We start from the raw sequence: 17,177 nt of genomic DNA, 5'->3' as shown, positions 1-17,177 counted from the left end.
TGGTTTGCCTGGAGTTCATTAGCTATGGCAGATACTGCATTCTTTTGAATCAGTGAAGTTCAAATAACTCCTGCTTTACCAGAAGAGAGGATTTTCTTTGTTGTTGTGGAAGGAGGAAAGATGGTTCATACAAGGGAATAAAGGAGACTGAATTCACATGACTAATGGAGTTAGATACATTTGAAAAGTGTGAGCTATACATTTTCTAGTAAAGGGCCCTTCTCCTCACCAGGATTTCCTGTGCCAGAGGGAAGAAAGTTACAGATTGCTTTGCATTTTAAAATGAAAGAACAGAATATGGGAGCTGTTTTATAATCTCTTGCTGAGATCAAAGGAGAAGGGAGGTAAATGGTATGTACTCCTTTCTCTGTTGCTGCACCAGCTATTTAGTAGAACTAATGGAGCCTCCAGTGTAGAAGAGACAGAGATTAGCTTCTTCATCTCCACTAACTGTAAAGAGTCCAAAAGGATTAATATTATTGAGTGAATTTCAGCTAGAAAGTAGGAAGGAGATTCTCTCTCCCCTCTTCATCTTTTAATCTTTGTTTCCAAAAATAACTCTGAACCAGGTTTTCAGCCTCTCACCCTTTCCTTTTGCGTTTTCTTCCTTATTATTTCTTAGTAGAAACAGACTTGGACATATGTAACACCCCTAAGAAGATTAGGCATGGTTGAATTTTTGACAAGTTTGAGAGAGAACTGAAAAGGACTAATGAGACTGAACAGTCATGACAAGTTTATGGGATCAGAGCCTTAACTGGTTTGAAACAGTGTTATTCCACTGACCTCAGCTGGCACGACTCTGTGTATGTTCATGGAGTTCAATAAAGCCACAGAAACTCACTCCAGCTGAGGATCTGACCCCTGAAGTGATGGAGTCTTAGCCAAAGCAAACTGAACTTTTTGTCATGAATTGGTCTTCAAGGGAAAATAATTGCTAATTCAATGACTCCCACTGTTTTATTGCAGCTGTTGGCCATTCTGCACTGCAGAAAATCTTTACTTTTAACTGGTGAATCAAGAGTTTCCCCAGCATCTTCAATACATGGAAGATCAGAGGTGCAGAAGTGTGTACACAGTCCTTCAAATGTTATGTATTAGAAGGCAAGCCCTACAGTCAGTTTATGAAGCAAAAGTCAGATACTCAAGAGATACCTTCCCAGCTAGATATTTTCCCTTGCTGTCCTAATTTGCTCTACCAGTAAATGGTGAAAAAACATCTAAAATCCTGGTTTAGATGGCACTTTTGGACACATAGGGGATTCTCCTAGTCAGGGTTAATTTTGTGTAGGAAGAGCCTGAAAGAGCTCAGTGGGACCAGTTTTCAGTACACCGAAGCAGTAACCCTGGCATCTGTATTGATGCTACAGCACTATCCAGTCAAATGAGTCCTCAGAATTGCAGAATTTGGAGCTGAAGAAAGCAAGCAACCTGCTCAGGAGGTTACAGCTCTTCTGTTCCTCTTGGCAGCCACTGAAGGGAGATGAGAAGGAAAGAAACACGATAAAAGTAAATGGCACTTTCCTGCTAAGCTAATCAGTTCTGTTTGAGAACAGAGGGCCGTGCCAACTGCAAATCAATGCACTAAATCACTTTCATTCTTGTGCGAGTCCTGCTGCCATGGCAGCTGCTAACAAGGGAATAAAGAAAACTGTTATTGGATATTTAGTGGACTTTTTAAGTGCTTGTGTAAAATAACATATTTAATTTAATGCAAAGTTATAAATGTAATTGGAGTTTATGGACATTATAGCAGGGAAGAGAGGAAAGAGATTCCTCTTCTTTCTGCACAAAGAGCTGGTTTATGTTTCCAGACTCTCCTTAGCAAACTCTGTCTGCAGTGTTAAAGAGCAGCCTTCCTGTTGGATTTTAACACTTCATCATTTTGTTAAGGGGTAAACACTGAGATAATATGTCTGATATTTTGTGTGTGTTTTTAATATGTTCAAGGTACAGAGCAGAGCTAACACATACTTACCTTAGGAAAAAATCAATGCTTTTTAATGTCATAGGCTATATTGACTATTCACTGACTATTAAAGAATACCTACAGTGTCTGCTCCAGATGTTGATATGCACAAAAGCATGTGTAGATTTAATCAGATAATCCCACTTAAGACAACAACAACTGCACCAGGGGATTTATTTAATGATGTAATTTTTTTTTTCCTATTCTTTTCCAAATTGTTCCCAAATAATGGTCTTACTCATCCCTAGATGTAACTGGGCCTATTCTTTCCTGTGGCAAGTTTCTGCAAGTTTTCAGTGGTTTTATCCATATAATGGTTTGGGTTGGGAAGGGTCCCTAAAAGTCACCTTGTTCCAAGCTCCCTGCCATGGGCAGGCACACCTTTGTTCCTAAATGCCTCTTGAGGAAGTTGCAGTTTTCCTAGAAAGCTCTGTTTCTGCAGCACTCTCAGAATTTTGAGCATAAAATAAAGGCTGCACATCCCTGAATTCATGGTTTGAATCACTGTTGCCCATACAGAGCAGCCCAACTTTGTCATCATTTAAATCATCAATCGTAGCTGTGCAGTGAAATGTTTAATATAAAATACCCACGGGCAAGCAGTAGACTGCCTTCTCTTTAATTACATCAATCCTCAATCACCCCAAAGCAATGCCAGCCTTGGAAGTACTAACTCTGACAGGTAGTACTTCTGGGAATGCCATAAAAATGCCAGCAAAGCAGCAATGGCAGAGAAAATAAGCTGCCTCATCTTTGGAGAATTATTGAACTGTACTAACATTCAAGGGTACAATGTCAGCACAATGCAGAAAGAGTTAGATGCACAACCCCCATTATTATTGTTGATGGGAGTCAGGTGTCAAGTTCCCTTTGCATCACTCTGAAAACTTGGCCTTCTTTGTAAAGCTCTAGCAAACTTTTCCTTTGTCACCGCTCTTAATTGAGAAAAAGATTTGAAGCCATTTGTCCTAGGATTGAATAAAGACTGAAAAAGTTAAAAAGAAAAACAAAGTATCTGAGATGTTAAGACTCACTACAAGCAGTGATGGAAAGTTTAATAAATATTGAAGGGTCATGCCTTAACAGGTGAAACTGAAGGAGCTGCTTTTCAGTGAAAGGCACTGTAATACCTGCAGCACCCAGGACAGACCCAGGACAGCCCCAGGACAGCCCCTAACCCCTTCTAGCTGTCTCAGCTCCCAGGGGGTCAAATGAGAATTTAAATGCCTAAATAGTTAAATAACTGGCTCAATTAGCAGACCTGACTTCTCTCAGTAGCATCTTTCCTGAGAAAGCCCTACAAGTCTCAGCCCTCTTATATCACCCTAAACTGTAATGGTAATGCCTTTCTGCCCATAGACAGATTAGTTAACACAACACTGCCTCATGTTACCAAGGATAAATCTGGGCAGGAATCAGGTTAAATTTGCATTATTATTATGGAAGTACAAAAGGGAGAGGTCATACTTGGCTGCTTACAGCAGATGAACAGAGAAGAGATTTTAAGAAGCCTTTCAGCACTAATTGCCAGCTGGAGCTTTCTGATGCAGGCCATTCACTTCCCAACGTTTAGCAGATATTCATTTTGGGAGGGAGGGGGTTACAGATCACAAGGGAGTGCTCACAGGCAGTGTCTACACTCAGCTGGGGCTGTTCCACATCAGTCCCATAGCCAGTTTTGGAAAGGAGGTGGACAGCTCTGCATCTGCATTTGTGGGCTTAACTGCAGATGAAACCTGAACTGCGAGTGAAACCTTAAAAGAACTGAAAGAGCTGTGTTGTGTTGAGGTGAAGCACATTGCTATGCCCATGTTGGGTGACTCGCTCTACAGTGAAGCTATCATTTTACAGGGTATAAAATACATCCTTAGCTGTCCATCCATATTGCACCTACACAAATATCTTTACTTCTCCATGTAGTAACTCATGGTGTTTGCAGATCTTTGAGTGCCTTAAGTGGGAGTTCTGTGACCATACAGGAGTTTTGACCTCCTTTCAGTAACATACCATTCATTTCATTACCCAAACCTATGCACAGATCAAGGACTGAAAATACCAAGAAATCCTGTTAATAGAAGAGCATTCTTGCAGGGGCTGCAATGCTCAGGGAAGCAGGACATCCCCTTCTGCACCTTGTAATGCAGCCACAGGCAGTGATAACACAGGTCAGGATTTCCCAGGAAGGTAGTGTAGAAATCATGTCTCCTGACTTTGGACATCCACTAGTTAGTCTTTTAGCCTAAATCCATGTCCCAGATAAAATCAATAGGCACCTGCTGGGAGGGCTTTATTGCATTTATCCCATTGGCATTTATTTGTACATGTCCATGCCAATGAGATCAGTCCCTCCTGGGGTTGTTCATCCTTTCTTAGAGCAGATAATGGCTGAACTTGGAGACAGAGTTTGGAAAACTGAGACTTGGTGTTAGCAGCTCAGACCCACCTTAGAATTTGTCTACCTGAGTGGACTGCTGGTTTCAGAAGGTGGCAAAACCCTTCAAAATCAGGTAGTGCAGCACAAAGCTTTGTGTCCTCCTTGTCCTTGTGCATGGACAGTGCTGAGCCTTAGTTTGTACTCCTGCCTGCAAAGGCAGCTGCTTTTCTCCCCAGCCCTCAGCTCCACTGGCTCCAGGCATCCTTTTAAATACCTTTAGTGACTGTGCTACTCTGGGTTAGACCATTCATGTTTCACATAATCATAATTTAGTTGACAGGTTTAAATTAGTGATAGGCAAACTTCCCTTAGCCCAAATCGAGGACTTTCATACAGTTTTCTGTTCCAGCTTAGCAAAGTCTCCTTAAGTAGTGCAGATTTCAACGTAGACACAGGCTGATGAGAAACTAACCCACTCACCCTGGTACTGGCCAAACTAGTTACCCATATGACTGAAGACTTTTCTCTTTGGTAATCCTGTTTGGCATACAATCAAATAGTCATAGTTAATCACACTGATTTATTGTATGCTTAATAAATCCACTGGCTGTTTTTGTGGTCTTCTTGCATCTCTAGTCAGCCCACATTGGGAACAGGTGGGTTTCATGCTATTATTTTCTCTGTGTTTCTCCTGTTTTCTAAAGTGATGACATCCCCCAAAAAAATAGGGATAAAAAAAGAAGAGGAAATAAAAGCATGTCATAGTTTGTAGAGAGCAAAATAAAAATATTTCCAAAATGAATGTTCAAATAGCATAAGGAGCTTGCTAAGAAGTGGATTTTAAACTGCAATTTCCAAGCCACAGCCAGATCACTTAGAAATACATAATATAGTACACTCCACAGGCAGACAGATTCACATAAACTGATAATAACTCAAGAGTTTTTATCTCTGTGTGTCCTCAAGCAAGGCATCAGGAGAGAGAAACACTCTAGCAACAAAATTAAATAGTTTTAGATCTAATTTTACTAGGCTGAACTAGATTTCAAATTGATTTCCAAGGAATCTAACAGAGAACAAAACACAGACACATTGCCTTTCTTATTAAAAATCCATCTACCACCTTGTGTTTTTACTTACTTTGCTCTTTACTGGAAGTAATAAGAAACTAATATTTCACAACACAACACATTTCATTCCATAGAGTCTTCCATAGTGAAGGAGCTTGGAGTGGGCTGGTACAGAACACCAAAGTACAGCCCCTGAGATTTGTCTATGCAAGTGCCCATTTGAATTCATGATAAATCTGCAGCTAAACCCCACTGTCTCCATATCAAAAATGCAGGAGAGCTGCAGGACATGCCACTGTAGAAAGAAATTATGTCCTAATGCATGATGTGATCAATTAAACATATTCCTGTGTACCTCAGACCATATTGATTGAATCCATGCAAATCACATGCACAGGGCTTTTGCTGGTCCTTTCTGCTTCCTAAGTGATAAGGCAGAAGTTACTTTGGCCTCAGATTAAATGGGTGCAGCCCTGTGTGGAGGCACTGGTGGGATGCAGAGGGGCCAGAGCCCAGGGCATGGGCCTGTTAGGTGTTGGATTGGCCGTGGTAAAACATTTCACACTGCTTCCCCAGTAGCATTCCAAGGTAGCAGTTCTGGGTCAGCAGACAGCTGGGACAGGATGCGCAGAGGATTAGTCCAGCTGCCAGGCCCCTGAGCTAACTGATGTTTCACATTCAATGTTCTCTGCAGTATCACAATACCATAAACTGTTCTTGCTACTTAATGTAATTGCATTTCAGAGCTCTCCTCTTGGACACAGAACCCATTTTGCTAAGCACTGAACAAGAGTAGAGAAAAAAGATATTCTCTGCTCCAAGAACTACTTAAAAAAAATTATACAGGCAGCAAGTAGATCTAGTTACAGAAGACCCCTGCACTTGGCAGGCCTTGTTCCACTTCCAGGCAAGGCAGAGAAGCAGGTGCTTGGGCACTGCATGGTACTGAACAGCTTGCTGCCCTGTTTCAGAGGAAGATTTCATGGCTCCAGGTTCACACCTCTGACTTCTAACTCGAGGCACAACCTGCTTTGAGCAGCTGAAAACCTTCTCCTAAATGCTGACTACCAAAATGTTCCCTGGTTTTGTCTTCCCTTTAGTTATCAGACTAAAAACAATGTGCTCTGATATTTTACATCTTTGTTTCAGGTCCTTGCTGAAGCAGAGAACAAATAAAGTAATGATGAATTTTTTTTTTTTTTTACTTTTAAAAACCTAAATTCCTTAATCTGAATAGTCCCTTTTGTCCCTGTTTTTAAGAAAATTGTTCCAGTCAAAAATCATATTCAACCAGAAGGTTTTTCTCTCTGCATATTTCTCTGCTACCTCCAAGGAAAGCTCTCCTTAACAGTTGCCACGTGGGCCAGGGTGGGAAACCACAGCAAATGCTCTGGATTCAAAACCAATTATAAAAAGCAGACCTTTAGTGACTGCCCACCTCAAAAGCCATGCTCTCAGGGGTGCCAAGCATCACAGCTACAGACAGGAACAGTCACACATATTTTAACCCTTTCGTATTCTCCAGTTCAAAGGCTCTTTTTTTCCCCTTGGACTGCTCAGCCAGGTTTGCTGTTCCAGTTGCATTGACTGATGGCTCTCAAGGGTCCATGATGTCAGCAGAGCTCTGATTTAGGACCACACAGAGCAGGGCTGAGAGAGGAAAAGTCAAACCAAGCAGGAATGGGTGTGTGCCAATAGCCCCTTGCAAATATACTCAGGCTTGAGCTTATCCCAGGCAAGGCACCAAACTGGAGCTCCTGCAGCAGCCAAAGCTGCTGCTCTGTCTATACAAACATCAGCCCTCTGAAGGGGTTTAGGGCAGCCACATTTCCAGCTTGAACATGGCTGGGGGGGATGGACAGAGACCCTCCCAGCCCCAGTGGAACTGTGGTGCTAATTCATGGGGACAGCTTTGTCAGTGTGGATATAAAAGCATCACACAGAGGCTGCCTGCTTGCCTGTGAAGCAAAAAGCACTTGGGCAATGCTACTAAGCCCTGCACACTCAGAAACTTTTGCTTCAACAGCTGGTTCTCAAACTCAGCTGTAAGGGCTGATTCTGACACCATGTAAGTAAATCCCTATCTACAAACCAGTTGCTTAAATTAAATGATACATCATGGTGGCCATACAAACCATAATTTAGAAGGCTGTGAGCCTTCCCAATAAGTGCTGTGGTTTAACGACTTTTTTTTTTCCACAAATCTGCCATATTTTTCTTTTGCATTAAGAACCTCTTCATTCTGTCAGTCAATGTCAGCCCAAGCCTGAACTGACTAAGATATAGGAAGGAAGATAAAGAATCATCTCCTGATGTGCAGGCTCTCTTTTCCCTGTATTCCCCCTCCTCAAGGGTGAAACACAACTTTAAAAATGTAACTATTCAAGTAGCTTCAAATACTGCTTTAGAGAAATAAAAAATAAGGTTTTTTTCCAAGAGATTTTGCAGCTGAGTTTACACTATTGCATCATATTTGTCCCTTTCTGAGTAATTTCATACTCCATACAAACCAAATTAATTACTTCGGACTGGTCTATAATGTCTGCATTGTGTTTTTAAAAGAATACTATTGAAGGGACCTCTGAAAAGTAAAGTAGTTTATGGTAATTAATTTGAATATGAGAATGAAACTAATTCAGTAAAACATTGTTAACTCTGATCTGGCAAACCACTGGTATCCATCTGTCTAATCCTTCTTGTGTTTGAAAGTTGCATTTTTGAAAAACAACTATTAATAGTGCTCATTAGCTGCCAAGCAAAAGAGCATGCCACAAACTTCTGCAAATACCAGCAAACACTGCTCACTTTTCCAAGTTTGAGCTAGAACCTGCTGCAGGATCTCATGATCAGGGCAAGTTTTTCTGCTGGAGTCTGTAGAGATGGGAGAGTGTAAAGGATGGGCCCTTTCTATAAAGGAAGTGCAACCCCCTGCAGATTCCAGCTGTCTCCCTACAGCCCTTCAGCACCTCCCCACCAGACAAGCTATTCCAGCACTGCACTATCCCTACTGTTAGGAAGGGTTTTTTAATGTTTAAAGTGAATTTTCCTTGGTGCAATTTAAGTCCATTACTTCTGGTTTGTTAATGCACATGGAACACAGCTTACTCTGTTCTTCCATGCAGCAGCTCTTTATGTGCTTGCAGGCTGCTGTTATGACCCCACTCAGTCTGCTCTTCTCAGAGCTAAACAATTTGTCCAACATGTATAAGGGCTGATTTTTAAAAGTGTTGAGCTCCTGCTGTTCCTGTTGCTTTTATTCTGGTGATTGAGAGTGAAAGAACTTCCCTAGAGTTGATGATCAAGCAGTATTGTCTGGTGCCCTTCAAATACTGATAGGTATGAAGGGCACAAAGGTGTTTATAGCTGTATATGTGCATTCTTGTCTTCACAATAAAAGTGTATTTACAGGACCTGTGACCAGCCTTCTGACTGCATCCCCAGGGCAAGAGCAACTTCACAAAAAAAAGCAGGTTTTAATGGAAACTTGCCTGCCTTTTGTGCCAGGCTTTGCTGAATCATTTGTACTAAAGCATTTTCTGTATTTCATTCTGTATTTCATGCAACACATATCTTTCTCCATGGGTGTTTTTTTTTTTTATTTTAATTATTTTTATAGCTACTGTAAAAACACTGTTCATAATTCTGTGTTAACTATTTACTGTTGCCGGAAAATACATCCTTGGAAGAGGGAACTGAAATCCTTTTCCACCCCAAAACAGCAGAGTGGGGTTTCCTTCCTGTAACAGGCTTCTCTTCAGAATTATGATTTTTGTGCTTACAGTACTGGAGCAAATTTCCACTTGGAAGACTGTTTTTATAGTGAATGCACTACAAAATATGATGCTATCATCTTGCAATAGTGTTCCAGGACAGCTAGAGACAAATTCTACTATACCTGCTCTTTGTCTCACAATTTCCATTGTAAATAAAGCTTTCCTTGTGTCCATGTAGGCCCTTATGAAACCTCTTCTTCATGGCATCAGAGACTTTGGGTACAATTCTAATGCCAGCAATAATACCTTCATGTATTACTTCTAATAAATGTAGGGTCATATAGTCTGCATTTCTGTAGAAAAGAGTTTTTGAAATGTCTTTTTTTTTTCTGCTTAAACCCTCTCTCCTAACCTTAAAAAACAACTTCCTCAGAAAAATACAGAGATCAAATACAGAGATCATTTACAATTATAAAGTAAAAATAGCTGCTCTAGTTTTGGGCTACCTGTTATTGCTTATTTTTGGGGAAAAAAAAAGAGCAAAGTCATGGAAGGAAAAGAGAATGAGAGAAGGAGGGTTTCATGGTATTTTCCCCTATGAATTTTTCAAATCCAATCTTGTCCTTTATTCTTATTCATAAGATTTCATCAAATTGCTGGAAACAAGGCTAATTATGATCGGCATTAGCCTACCCAGGGACCATAAAGTATGACTATACAAGTCTCCTAATCTTGACAATTAACACTGAATTTCACCATTGGTAATAAAGCTGAAGGGCCTCATGGTCTGTACAGCAGGCAATAATGTGCAAAAGATGGAAGTGCACAATAATAGCAATAATTTTAAACCTAACCTGACTATTTCCCTGTAAATACCTTCAATAATTATTCTGTCATTTATCTTTTCCTCCTTCTCTGGGTCAATAATTCATCTGTGCAGTCAGTGTGTATACTGCAGCTTTTCTCTTTTTACAGAGCTTACTCAAAACCCTGCCCTCCTCCTCCTCCCATTTAGACACACACTAAATGTTCCCTTGCTTAGCCGATGGATTGACATATTGAATTATAATCTTTATCACTGGTATTGATAGAAGTATATTCTGTTATTAGGACCTGCCTTTGTTTGGTTGACACAATCCCATACATTGCTGCTCTAAGCATGCAGCAAATTTCACATCCTGTTTCTCTGCCACACAAAAAGTGAAGTCACCAGCATGGGCTCTGGGAAACAGTACCAACAAAAACTTAAGATGGTTGAAGGATCCCTTAAGACAAAATAAAAATTAAATTGATGAATTTTAAATCCACATTGTAAATTTCACCTATCAATTACACGGAATTAAATCATAAAATATCCCTTTACCTAGTATAAAACTAAATGGATTTGCATTTTGATTTGTGGCAGGAGTAAGCATTAGCCACTGCAGCAAGAAGGCACTTCCATAGTGCTTGGTTAATGGGCTAACTCCCTATGAGAAGTGAGAATATTTTCTCAGCAAAGATTTATGTTTGTGTGTGACATCAGTGTCCTGAGGGTTAATCCTGAAGGTCTGAAGGCTGTCAGCAGTCAGGCACAGGTGCAGTACACATACTTTAGGATCTCAGTACCCAGACACAACAGTCACTGCTGGTACTACAGCCAAGGGCTGCCCTGATCCTGTGTCTATCATCTGAAGCATTTCCCTTACCAAATGCAGCCTTTGGATTCAGTCCCAAAAGCCTACGCTCTTTTCACTTCAATCAAAGAAACCAGCTGAGGAAGTCAGGAGTGAATACCAGCCTTTATCAGGATCACAACCCAAAGTCTCACACACAGTGAGACGTCGTACAGAGACACCACATTTCTCAGTGAGCAATGCCTTAGCAAAAAAGTGTCAAAGAATTCACTTAGAAAAATCTTCTGGCTATAGCATACATAAATAGCTTCATTCTTTTGGTTCTGACATCACTGAAATCCCATAATGAAATTGCAATTGAAGGAGGCTAATTTGTGCTCTAATTATATATTAGTCTGGGCTGAAAGGTTTCTGGACGGAAAAAGATTTTCTTCAGGCAATCTTTTATTCTGCTTATTGTATTTACTTAACAAAGAGCAGTCAGCTTTTACAGTGAATTCCCATAATGGAGTTGAGCTGTAATGTTTCCCAGCCAAGGGCAAATATATGCAGTCATTTTTGATGGGTTCTGATAACAGTCTTTAACAAAAACAAGGATTGTTTGCAAATGTAGGAAGAACCAGGCCAAAAAGCTAACTGATGGGCTACTGAAAAAGTTTAAAGAATAAACCTTCTAGACCAGTGGTACTTTAGCAGTCAGGTAGTTTGAGGAAAATCAGAGAAATATTTTGTCAATGATAAGGAAATTTCCCATGGAAATATTATTTCTTGTGTCACTTGAAAGAATACATTCCTTGAAAGAATACATTGATGCTTCTGCCACAGGATGAGAGGCCAACATTGTTCACAATGTGCAGGATGCAGAGCATTTTCACTGAGGAAATAGGTGAGTCTCAGCTGCCTATTTCCTCAGCCATAGCTGGAGCTTTCTAAACAGAGAAGGACTTTAGAATAGCAACAAAGTTCTTTAAAGCTGTGGATCACCTTTGTTAGATGTGTTTCTGTTTCTTCTGTCAAGAACACCCTCTGCTATTGTTGGTCCTTAATAAAGTCTCCATAATGTGTCAGAAGGAATTCAGCCTTAAAAAAAATAAATGTTCAGCTAAACAAGCTAGTTATCAAAGGAAATAAAACACTTAAGTATATATCTGTTTCTAGAGTTTGTGTTAACTTCAGCTTTTCCCCATAGATAAGTCCTGAGCCAAATATTAACCTAGTATAAGTCAGTATGAGTTCTCATTTTGCTGAATCTGCCCTGGCCTCTAATGCAGAGTCTGATCATGGCATTGGAATTAAATGTCTCTGCCATACACTATCTGCAGGCTAAACAGAAACTGCAGTTAAAAGCACTTATTATGAACACACAAGAGGGATTTCAAGAGTGTTCTTATTGAGTGAACAATAGCTTTCTGGGCACACCATAAGGTTTTTCCAAAAATCATATCAAAAAAATGGTAGAATTACAAACCATGGTAGTCTTTTGTGCCATCCATCACTGAGTTTTCTCTTAAGAATTCTGGTTCAGTCTCCATTGTGGAGAGGAAACAAGTGAAGTACATGATCTCGTCCATTAGAGCAGTGCTCATGTCCCTTCTCTCAGGGCTGACTGCCTACCCCATTCCCATTTGGACCAGTTCAAGCATCCCCTACTCTGCAGTGCTCAGGCACCACTGCTGCGAAGCACAGTCAATAAACACTACATGGGGGCAGAAACCAGGAGGGATGTGTGTTTGGTGTTTGCATGTGCCAGCTGTAAAAAATGCATCGAGGTTGAGTAAACTGTGGTGGTGCTGTAGAGTCACAGAATCACAGAATGTGCTGAGCTGGAAGGGATCCGTAAGGATCGTGGAGTCCAACCCCCAGCCCTGCACAGCATCATCCCCAAGAGTCACATCAAGTGCCAGAGAGCACTGTCCAAACACTTCTGGAACTCTGTCAGGCTGGTGCTGTGACCACTGCCCTGGGTCAGTGCCCAAATACCCTCTGGGGAAAGAACCTTTTTCTAATATCCAGCCTAAATCTTCACTGACACAACTTCAGGTGATTCCTTCAGGTCCTAAAACCAAACAGACCTACCAAGATGTTTTGCCCTGAGAAGAAGTATGAAGTAGATGTGAATGCATTGACTGAGCACCTATTTTACGTGTATCTTTTCTTCTGTTTTCTTCTAGAAAAACTCAGCATACTGTCAACCTTCATAGCACCCTTCAAGTACCTGAGTCCTGGCCCAACCACCATGGAGGATGAAGACAATTTAAGTAAGCAGTCCCTTTTCTCTATAGATAAACAATAAAGTTCTAAAATAAAATATCTACAGTGGAGGAGCAATTGTGGAAAGGAGGTGGTTTTGCAACTATTGGCAAGTCTTCATGTGAAATCACAGAAGGGAGCTGGAAGGGACCCACAAGTATCATCAGGTCCAGTTCCTAGCCCTGCACAGAACCATCAAATTGAGAATTGATTAACCAGGCTTAAATAAACCAGTTATAACCTAAAAATTAACCACTCTTGGCTAATTAGTATTCTCTTGGGCCCTTACACCTCAACCAACTCTCTGAGCCCATGACTGTACAGCTGGAGGAAAGTCCTGCTGGGTTTGAAGGAGTTGAGAAGTTTTCCAAACACCAGGAAGCCCAAGAGTGGCAGTTAGGAATTAATAACCCTCAGTAAGCCCTACCATTTGTCACCTAGAAGCAATTACTGTGTGTTATCCTGCCTGCTTATTGTAGCACAACTTGAATATTTAAGAAAAAAAAGGGAGGGAAGCTTTCTGAACCAAATGAGCAATGTTTTAGTATCACCTACCAGATTGGTTTGTTTCCCAGCCAGACACATGCTGCCATGTTGCCCTATTAGAGCCACTCAGTGGGAGGAATTTGGTGTTTTTCCCTTGTTGTTGCTGATCTGCCTTGGTTTGGTCGTGGTGCACCACCAAGGGGAAGAGCTGCTGGAGGAGTGAAGAAGCACAGCTGCTATTTTCTGCTGCTGAGCATCACATGGGCATCACACTATTCTGCTGCACAGTGAAGGCAGGCAATTACAGATCTTAGCAAAGGCAAAAAAAATCCTGAAAACCCTTCAGAATAGCTCCCAGGAAGGCTGTATTTTCAGGAAGACATGTGAGAAGCATACACACACACAGAGGAAACATATTATGCACACGATGAGCTTGTGCCGGCACCTCCTGCGTAATAGTCCCCAAATGTGCTACTTAGTTATTTTTAGGTAATGTAGGAAGTTTGTACAAGAAAAACACTGTAACACCATTTTCTTACTGCTACTGTAACACCAAGACAGCTTCATGCCTGCGTGGGTTGTAAAACAGCTCACACGGACAGGATAAGCTACGTTTTCTGAAAGAGAAACAGAAAATGTCACTGTTTTCAGGGTCATCCTACCCAGTTCTCCCTTTGGTCAAACATATGCTCCAGTGAAAAGGCAGCTATTTATTTCTTGGTACACAGAAAATGTTTTAGGTGTTACTATTCGAATCTTTAAATATTTTTTTAAACTATGAATTAATTTAAATTCATCCATATTTCTGTGTTCACTTGCAGTATAGTGGTCTAAATCCCTCTAAAGCCTATAGCACACATGTACCTCTGGAGTAATTCCATATTTTAAAGAGCTTCAGAGATTTGCTCTGAACAAGTGGAAAAATCTTCTCCTGTGTTAACAATTTAACAGGAGCCCAGGAGAATGCTGGCAAGGTAGAAAAGTGGGTTGCTTATCCCTGTAGTTTTCTGCTCACTGAGCATCCTGTGGGAGCACTGCTTCCCGACTGTGCTGTATCAATAGGCAGAGTTCCACCAGCTGAAATGGATACAAATCCTGTTTCACATTCCCTTAGGCCTTCTTTACAAAGGGAGCCATGCAGTTTAAGTATACCTGCATTTTCAATGGGTGATTGTTAGCATACAGACATTATTTTTGTGGTTTGTGATCAATGAACTAATACTAGAAAAACTTATCAAAGGCACTATGCACCTTTGGAATGGAGTTTTGGGTAAAGTAATCATCTGTCTCTGATGAAGGTCTAATCTTGAACATGCAAAGAAAGAACCACCCTATTCATCCCCAGAAGGCACTGCCTAAGAATGTAAGAAATTGTACCTAAGAATGTAAGAAATATCACAGAGGATTAGAAATAGGAAGCCTAGCTCTATACATGGTCTTCAGCACTTGTTAATGATGCTTTTTAAAAAGGACATTTAAATAGGGATCTTCCCCTTGGTATATCCTCCAGCCCTAGCAAAAATTTACTCTGCTAGAGCTTGGACCTGAATCATCATATTTCTTAGGCATCAACAGAACTGTCTTGTCCTCTCCAGAGCCCACTGATACTTCTGATCTCAACAACAGCCAGGAACAAGGAGTGATGTAGAGTGCTGTCAAAAAGTGCACCCTTTTATTGCTTCAAACCTGCTGTCTCTAGTGCTGGGATTGCCTGAAACAGTGAATAATCATTCCCTGTTCACTGCTTAAACCTGTCTGCCTTTCATGATGTTACAAGCCAATGCCTGTCCCTTATCTTTAAATGTGCCATCCCCACTTTGCCATGGGATCAAGGCAGATTATCACCAGCCACAGGTAATTTTGAATCCAGGTTGTACCTCTAGCAGGAGCACATGATTCCTGGGGATCTCGTTATGGAGTGCTGCCACAGGCACAGGCTCAGGGCAGCACACACCTCCCCAGGGTCTGCAGATAGTCCCCAACACACTGATTTCAACCACTGCAGCAGCCTTGAAGGACACGTTCCACACTCAAATTCAATGTACTGAGGCATGTTCAGTTATGAGCATGTTGGTCAAATTCCTCTTCAGACAGCATGAGGCCCCAGAGCTTTTGTGTGAAATACAGCCTCACAGTGTGAGACAGACAGCCCTGTCTCTAAGAAAAAAGTGAATATCTCATTTCAGGAGGCAGAGCTCCAAGCAATCCCTCACCAAAACTATTTCCTTTTTTTTGTTTTGAAAACTGTCTATTGCTATCATTTGGATTTCTGCAGGGCCTAAAATGTTCTGGCTCTGATTCAGGGAGGTATGTCCTTAGGTCTGTCTCTGCCATGGGCTGCCCACATTTTCTGCTACATGCCATTCTTTGCTAACTTGGGCAGAGAGAACCAGAATTTTAGTATCAATCTAAGTCAAGTCATTAGATCATTTGAATAATTTCCCTCATTGGTAAGATCTGTTCACAGTTATTTCAGATAGGTAGACAAAGTAGAGTATGCTCATTCTGGAACAGCTAAAGACAATAGCAGTCACCTTTCACAAACTTTTCATCTTCCCTTTTAAGCAAAGTCCTGTACTTTTTTCACTGGTAATGCTTCTCTCTGCAGTACGGTGTTACAAACCAACAAAATCTAATGACACTGGTTTTAACCACCTGAACCCTGTGGGCTGCCAGGGACTGTTCACCAGCAACAGAGAAATCATGGCTTACCTAGAATTTTTACATGAAGATTTAAAAATACATAAGTGTGTTTTCATGTGAGAGAGAAAAGAGTGATTTCCCTTGTTGGCTTCAAGTTTATCATTCCAAAGTCAAGAACATCAACCTAAAAATCCCAGCAGAAACATTCCCTATTCTTGGTTGGGGGATCAATAAGTGTATGAAAATGCCATCTTGCTTGCAAGAGGAGACTGCCCTGCATTGCATTTGATGTCAGAGCTGTCCTTGGACAGGGGTACCCTGGCTCTGGCTCCTGAGTTCATACCTACTGCTCCTGATTCAAGATTTTTTGCTTCCAAGTATTCCAGGAGTTATGGAAGTCAATCCTTCTAACATCTGCAGTCAATGTGATATAGATGAACAGCAAAAATGTACTCTAGATAAACAGTCCAGCGTTTACTAAACACTTCTAAAGACAGTAACTGCCTGTCTCAGAGCTATCAGTTGAATCAGGAGTTGGCTATGATGCAGATATTGCAAATTCTTAATTTTAATATCACAACTTTTCAATAATGTAGTGTCCATTGTGATTCAATAGTAAAGATGCCAGTGAAAATGAAGATGGCATCAAACACCTCTCCTTTCTCATCCTCCCTAGAAGTTGGCTTGGCAGCAGAATAACCTTCAACAGGAACAATATTATCTCTTCAAATGTAGCGTGGAGGATCGGATGGTTAGCTCTGCAGAGCCCTTAAGACCCAGAGACATAGTCAGCGTCATTATTAGTGATGCATTATAGCTCTGAAATGCTCTTGATGATGCAAACTCTCTAGGTTAACTCTACTGTGCATAATGACCAAAAGGAGAAAAACATGAAAGAGCAGTCAGAATATTGAGGAGTAGTGCATAAATAAATGTATTTCACTAACTGCTTTCCTTTCTCCCATTCAATTACTGAAGCAAATACAAGATCACAATGTCTCCTGTTGCCTGTGAAACTGCAAAAATCAATTAATCAAGTTACCTGGGGAGATATTG

General features: G+C 40.9%; 1 protein-coding gene across 1 annotated transcript in view; it reads left to right on the top strand.

The window, feature by feature from the left end:
• The window catches only part of ADARB2 (adenosine deaminase RNA specific B2 (inactive)), a 305,978-nt gene that overhangs the window by 184,649 nt on the left and 104,152 nt on the right, over positions 1-17,177 (top strand). The window contains exon 2 of the mRNA XM_036403614.2: positions 12,914-13,000. Within this exon, the coding sequence (XP_036259507.1) occupies positions 12,914-13,000 (87 nt within the window). The remainder of the gene's footprint in view (positions 1-12,913; positions 13,001-17,177) is intronic.

Source organism: Molothrus ater, chromosome 1, assembly GCF_012460135.2.
Source record: "Molothrus ater isolate BHLD 08-10-18 breed brown headed cowbird chromosome 1, BPBGC_Mater_1.1, whole genome shotgun sequence".
Classification (NCBI taxonomy): Eukaryota; Metazoa; Chordata; class Aves; order Passeriformes; family Icteridae; genus Molothrus; species Molothrus ater.
This window is presented reverse-complemented; position numbering and strand designations above follow the sequence as displayed.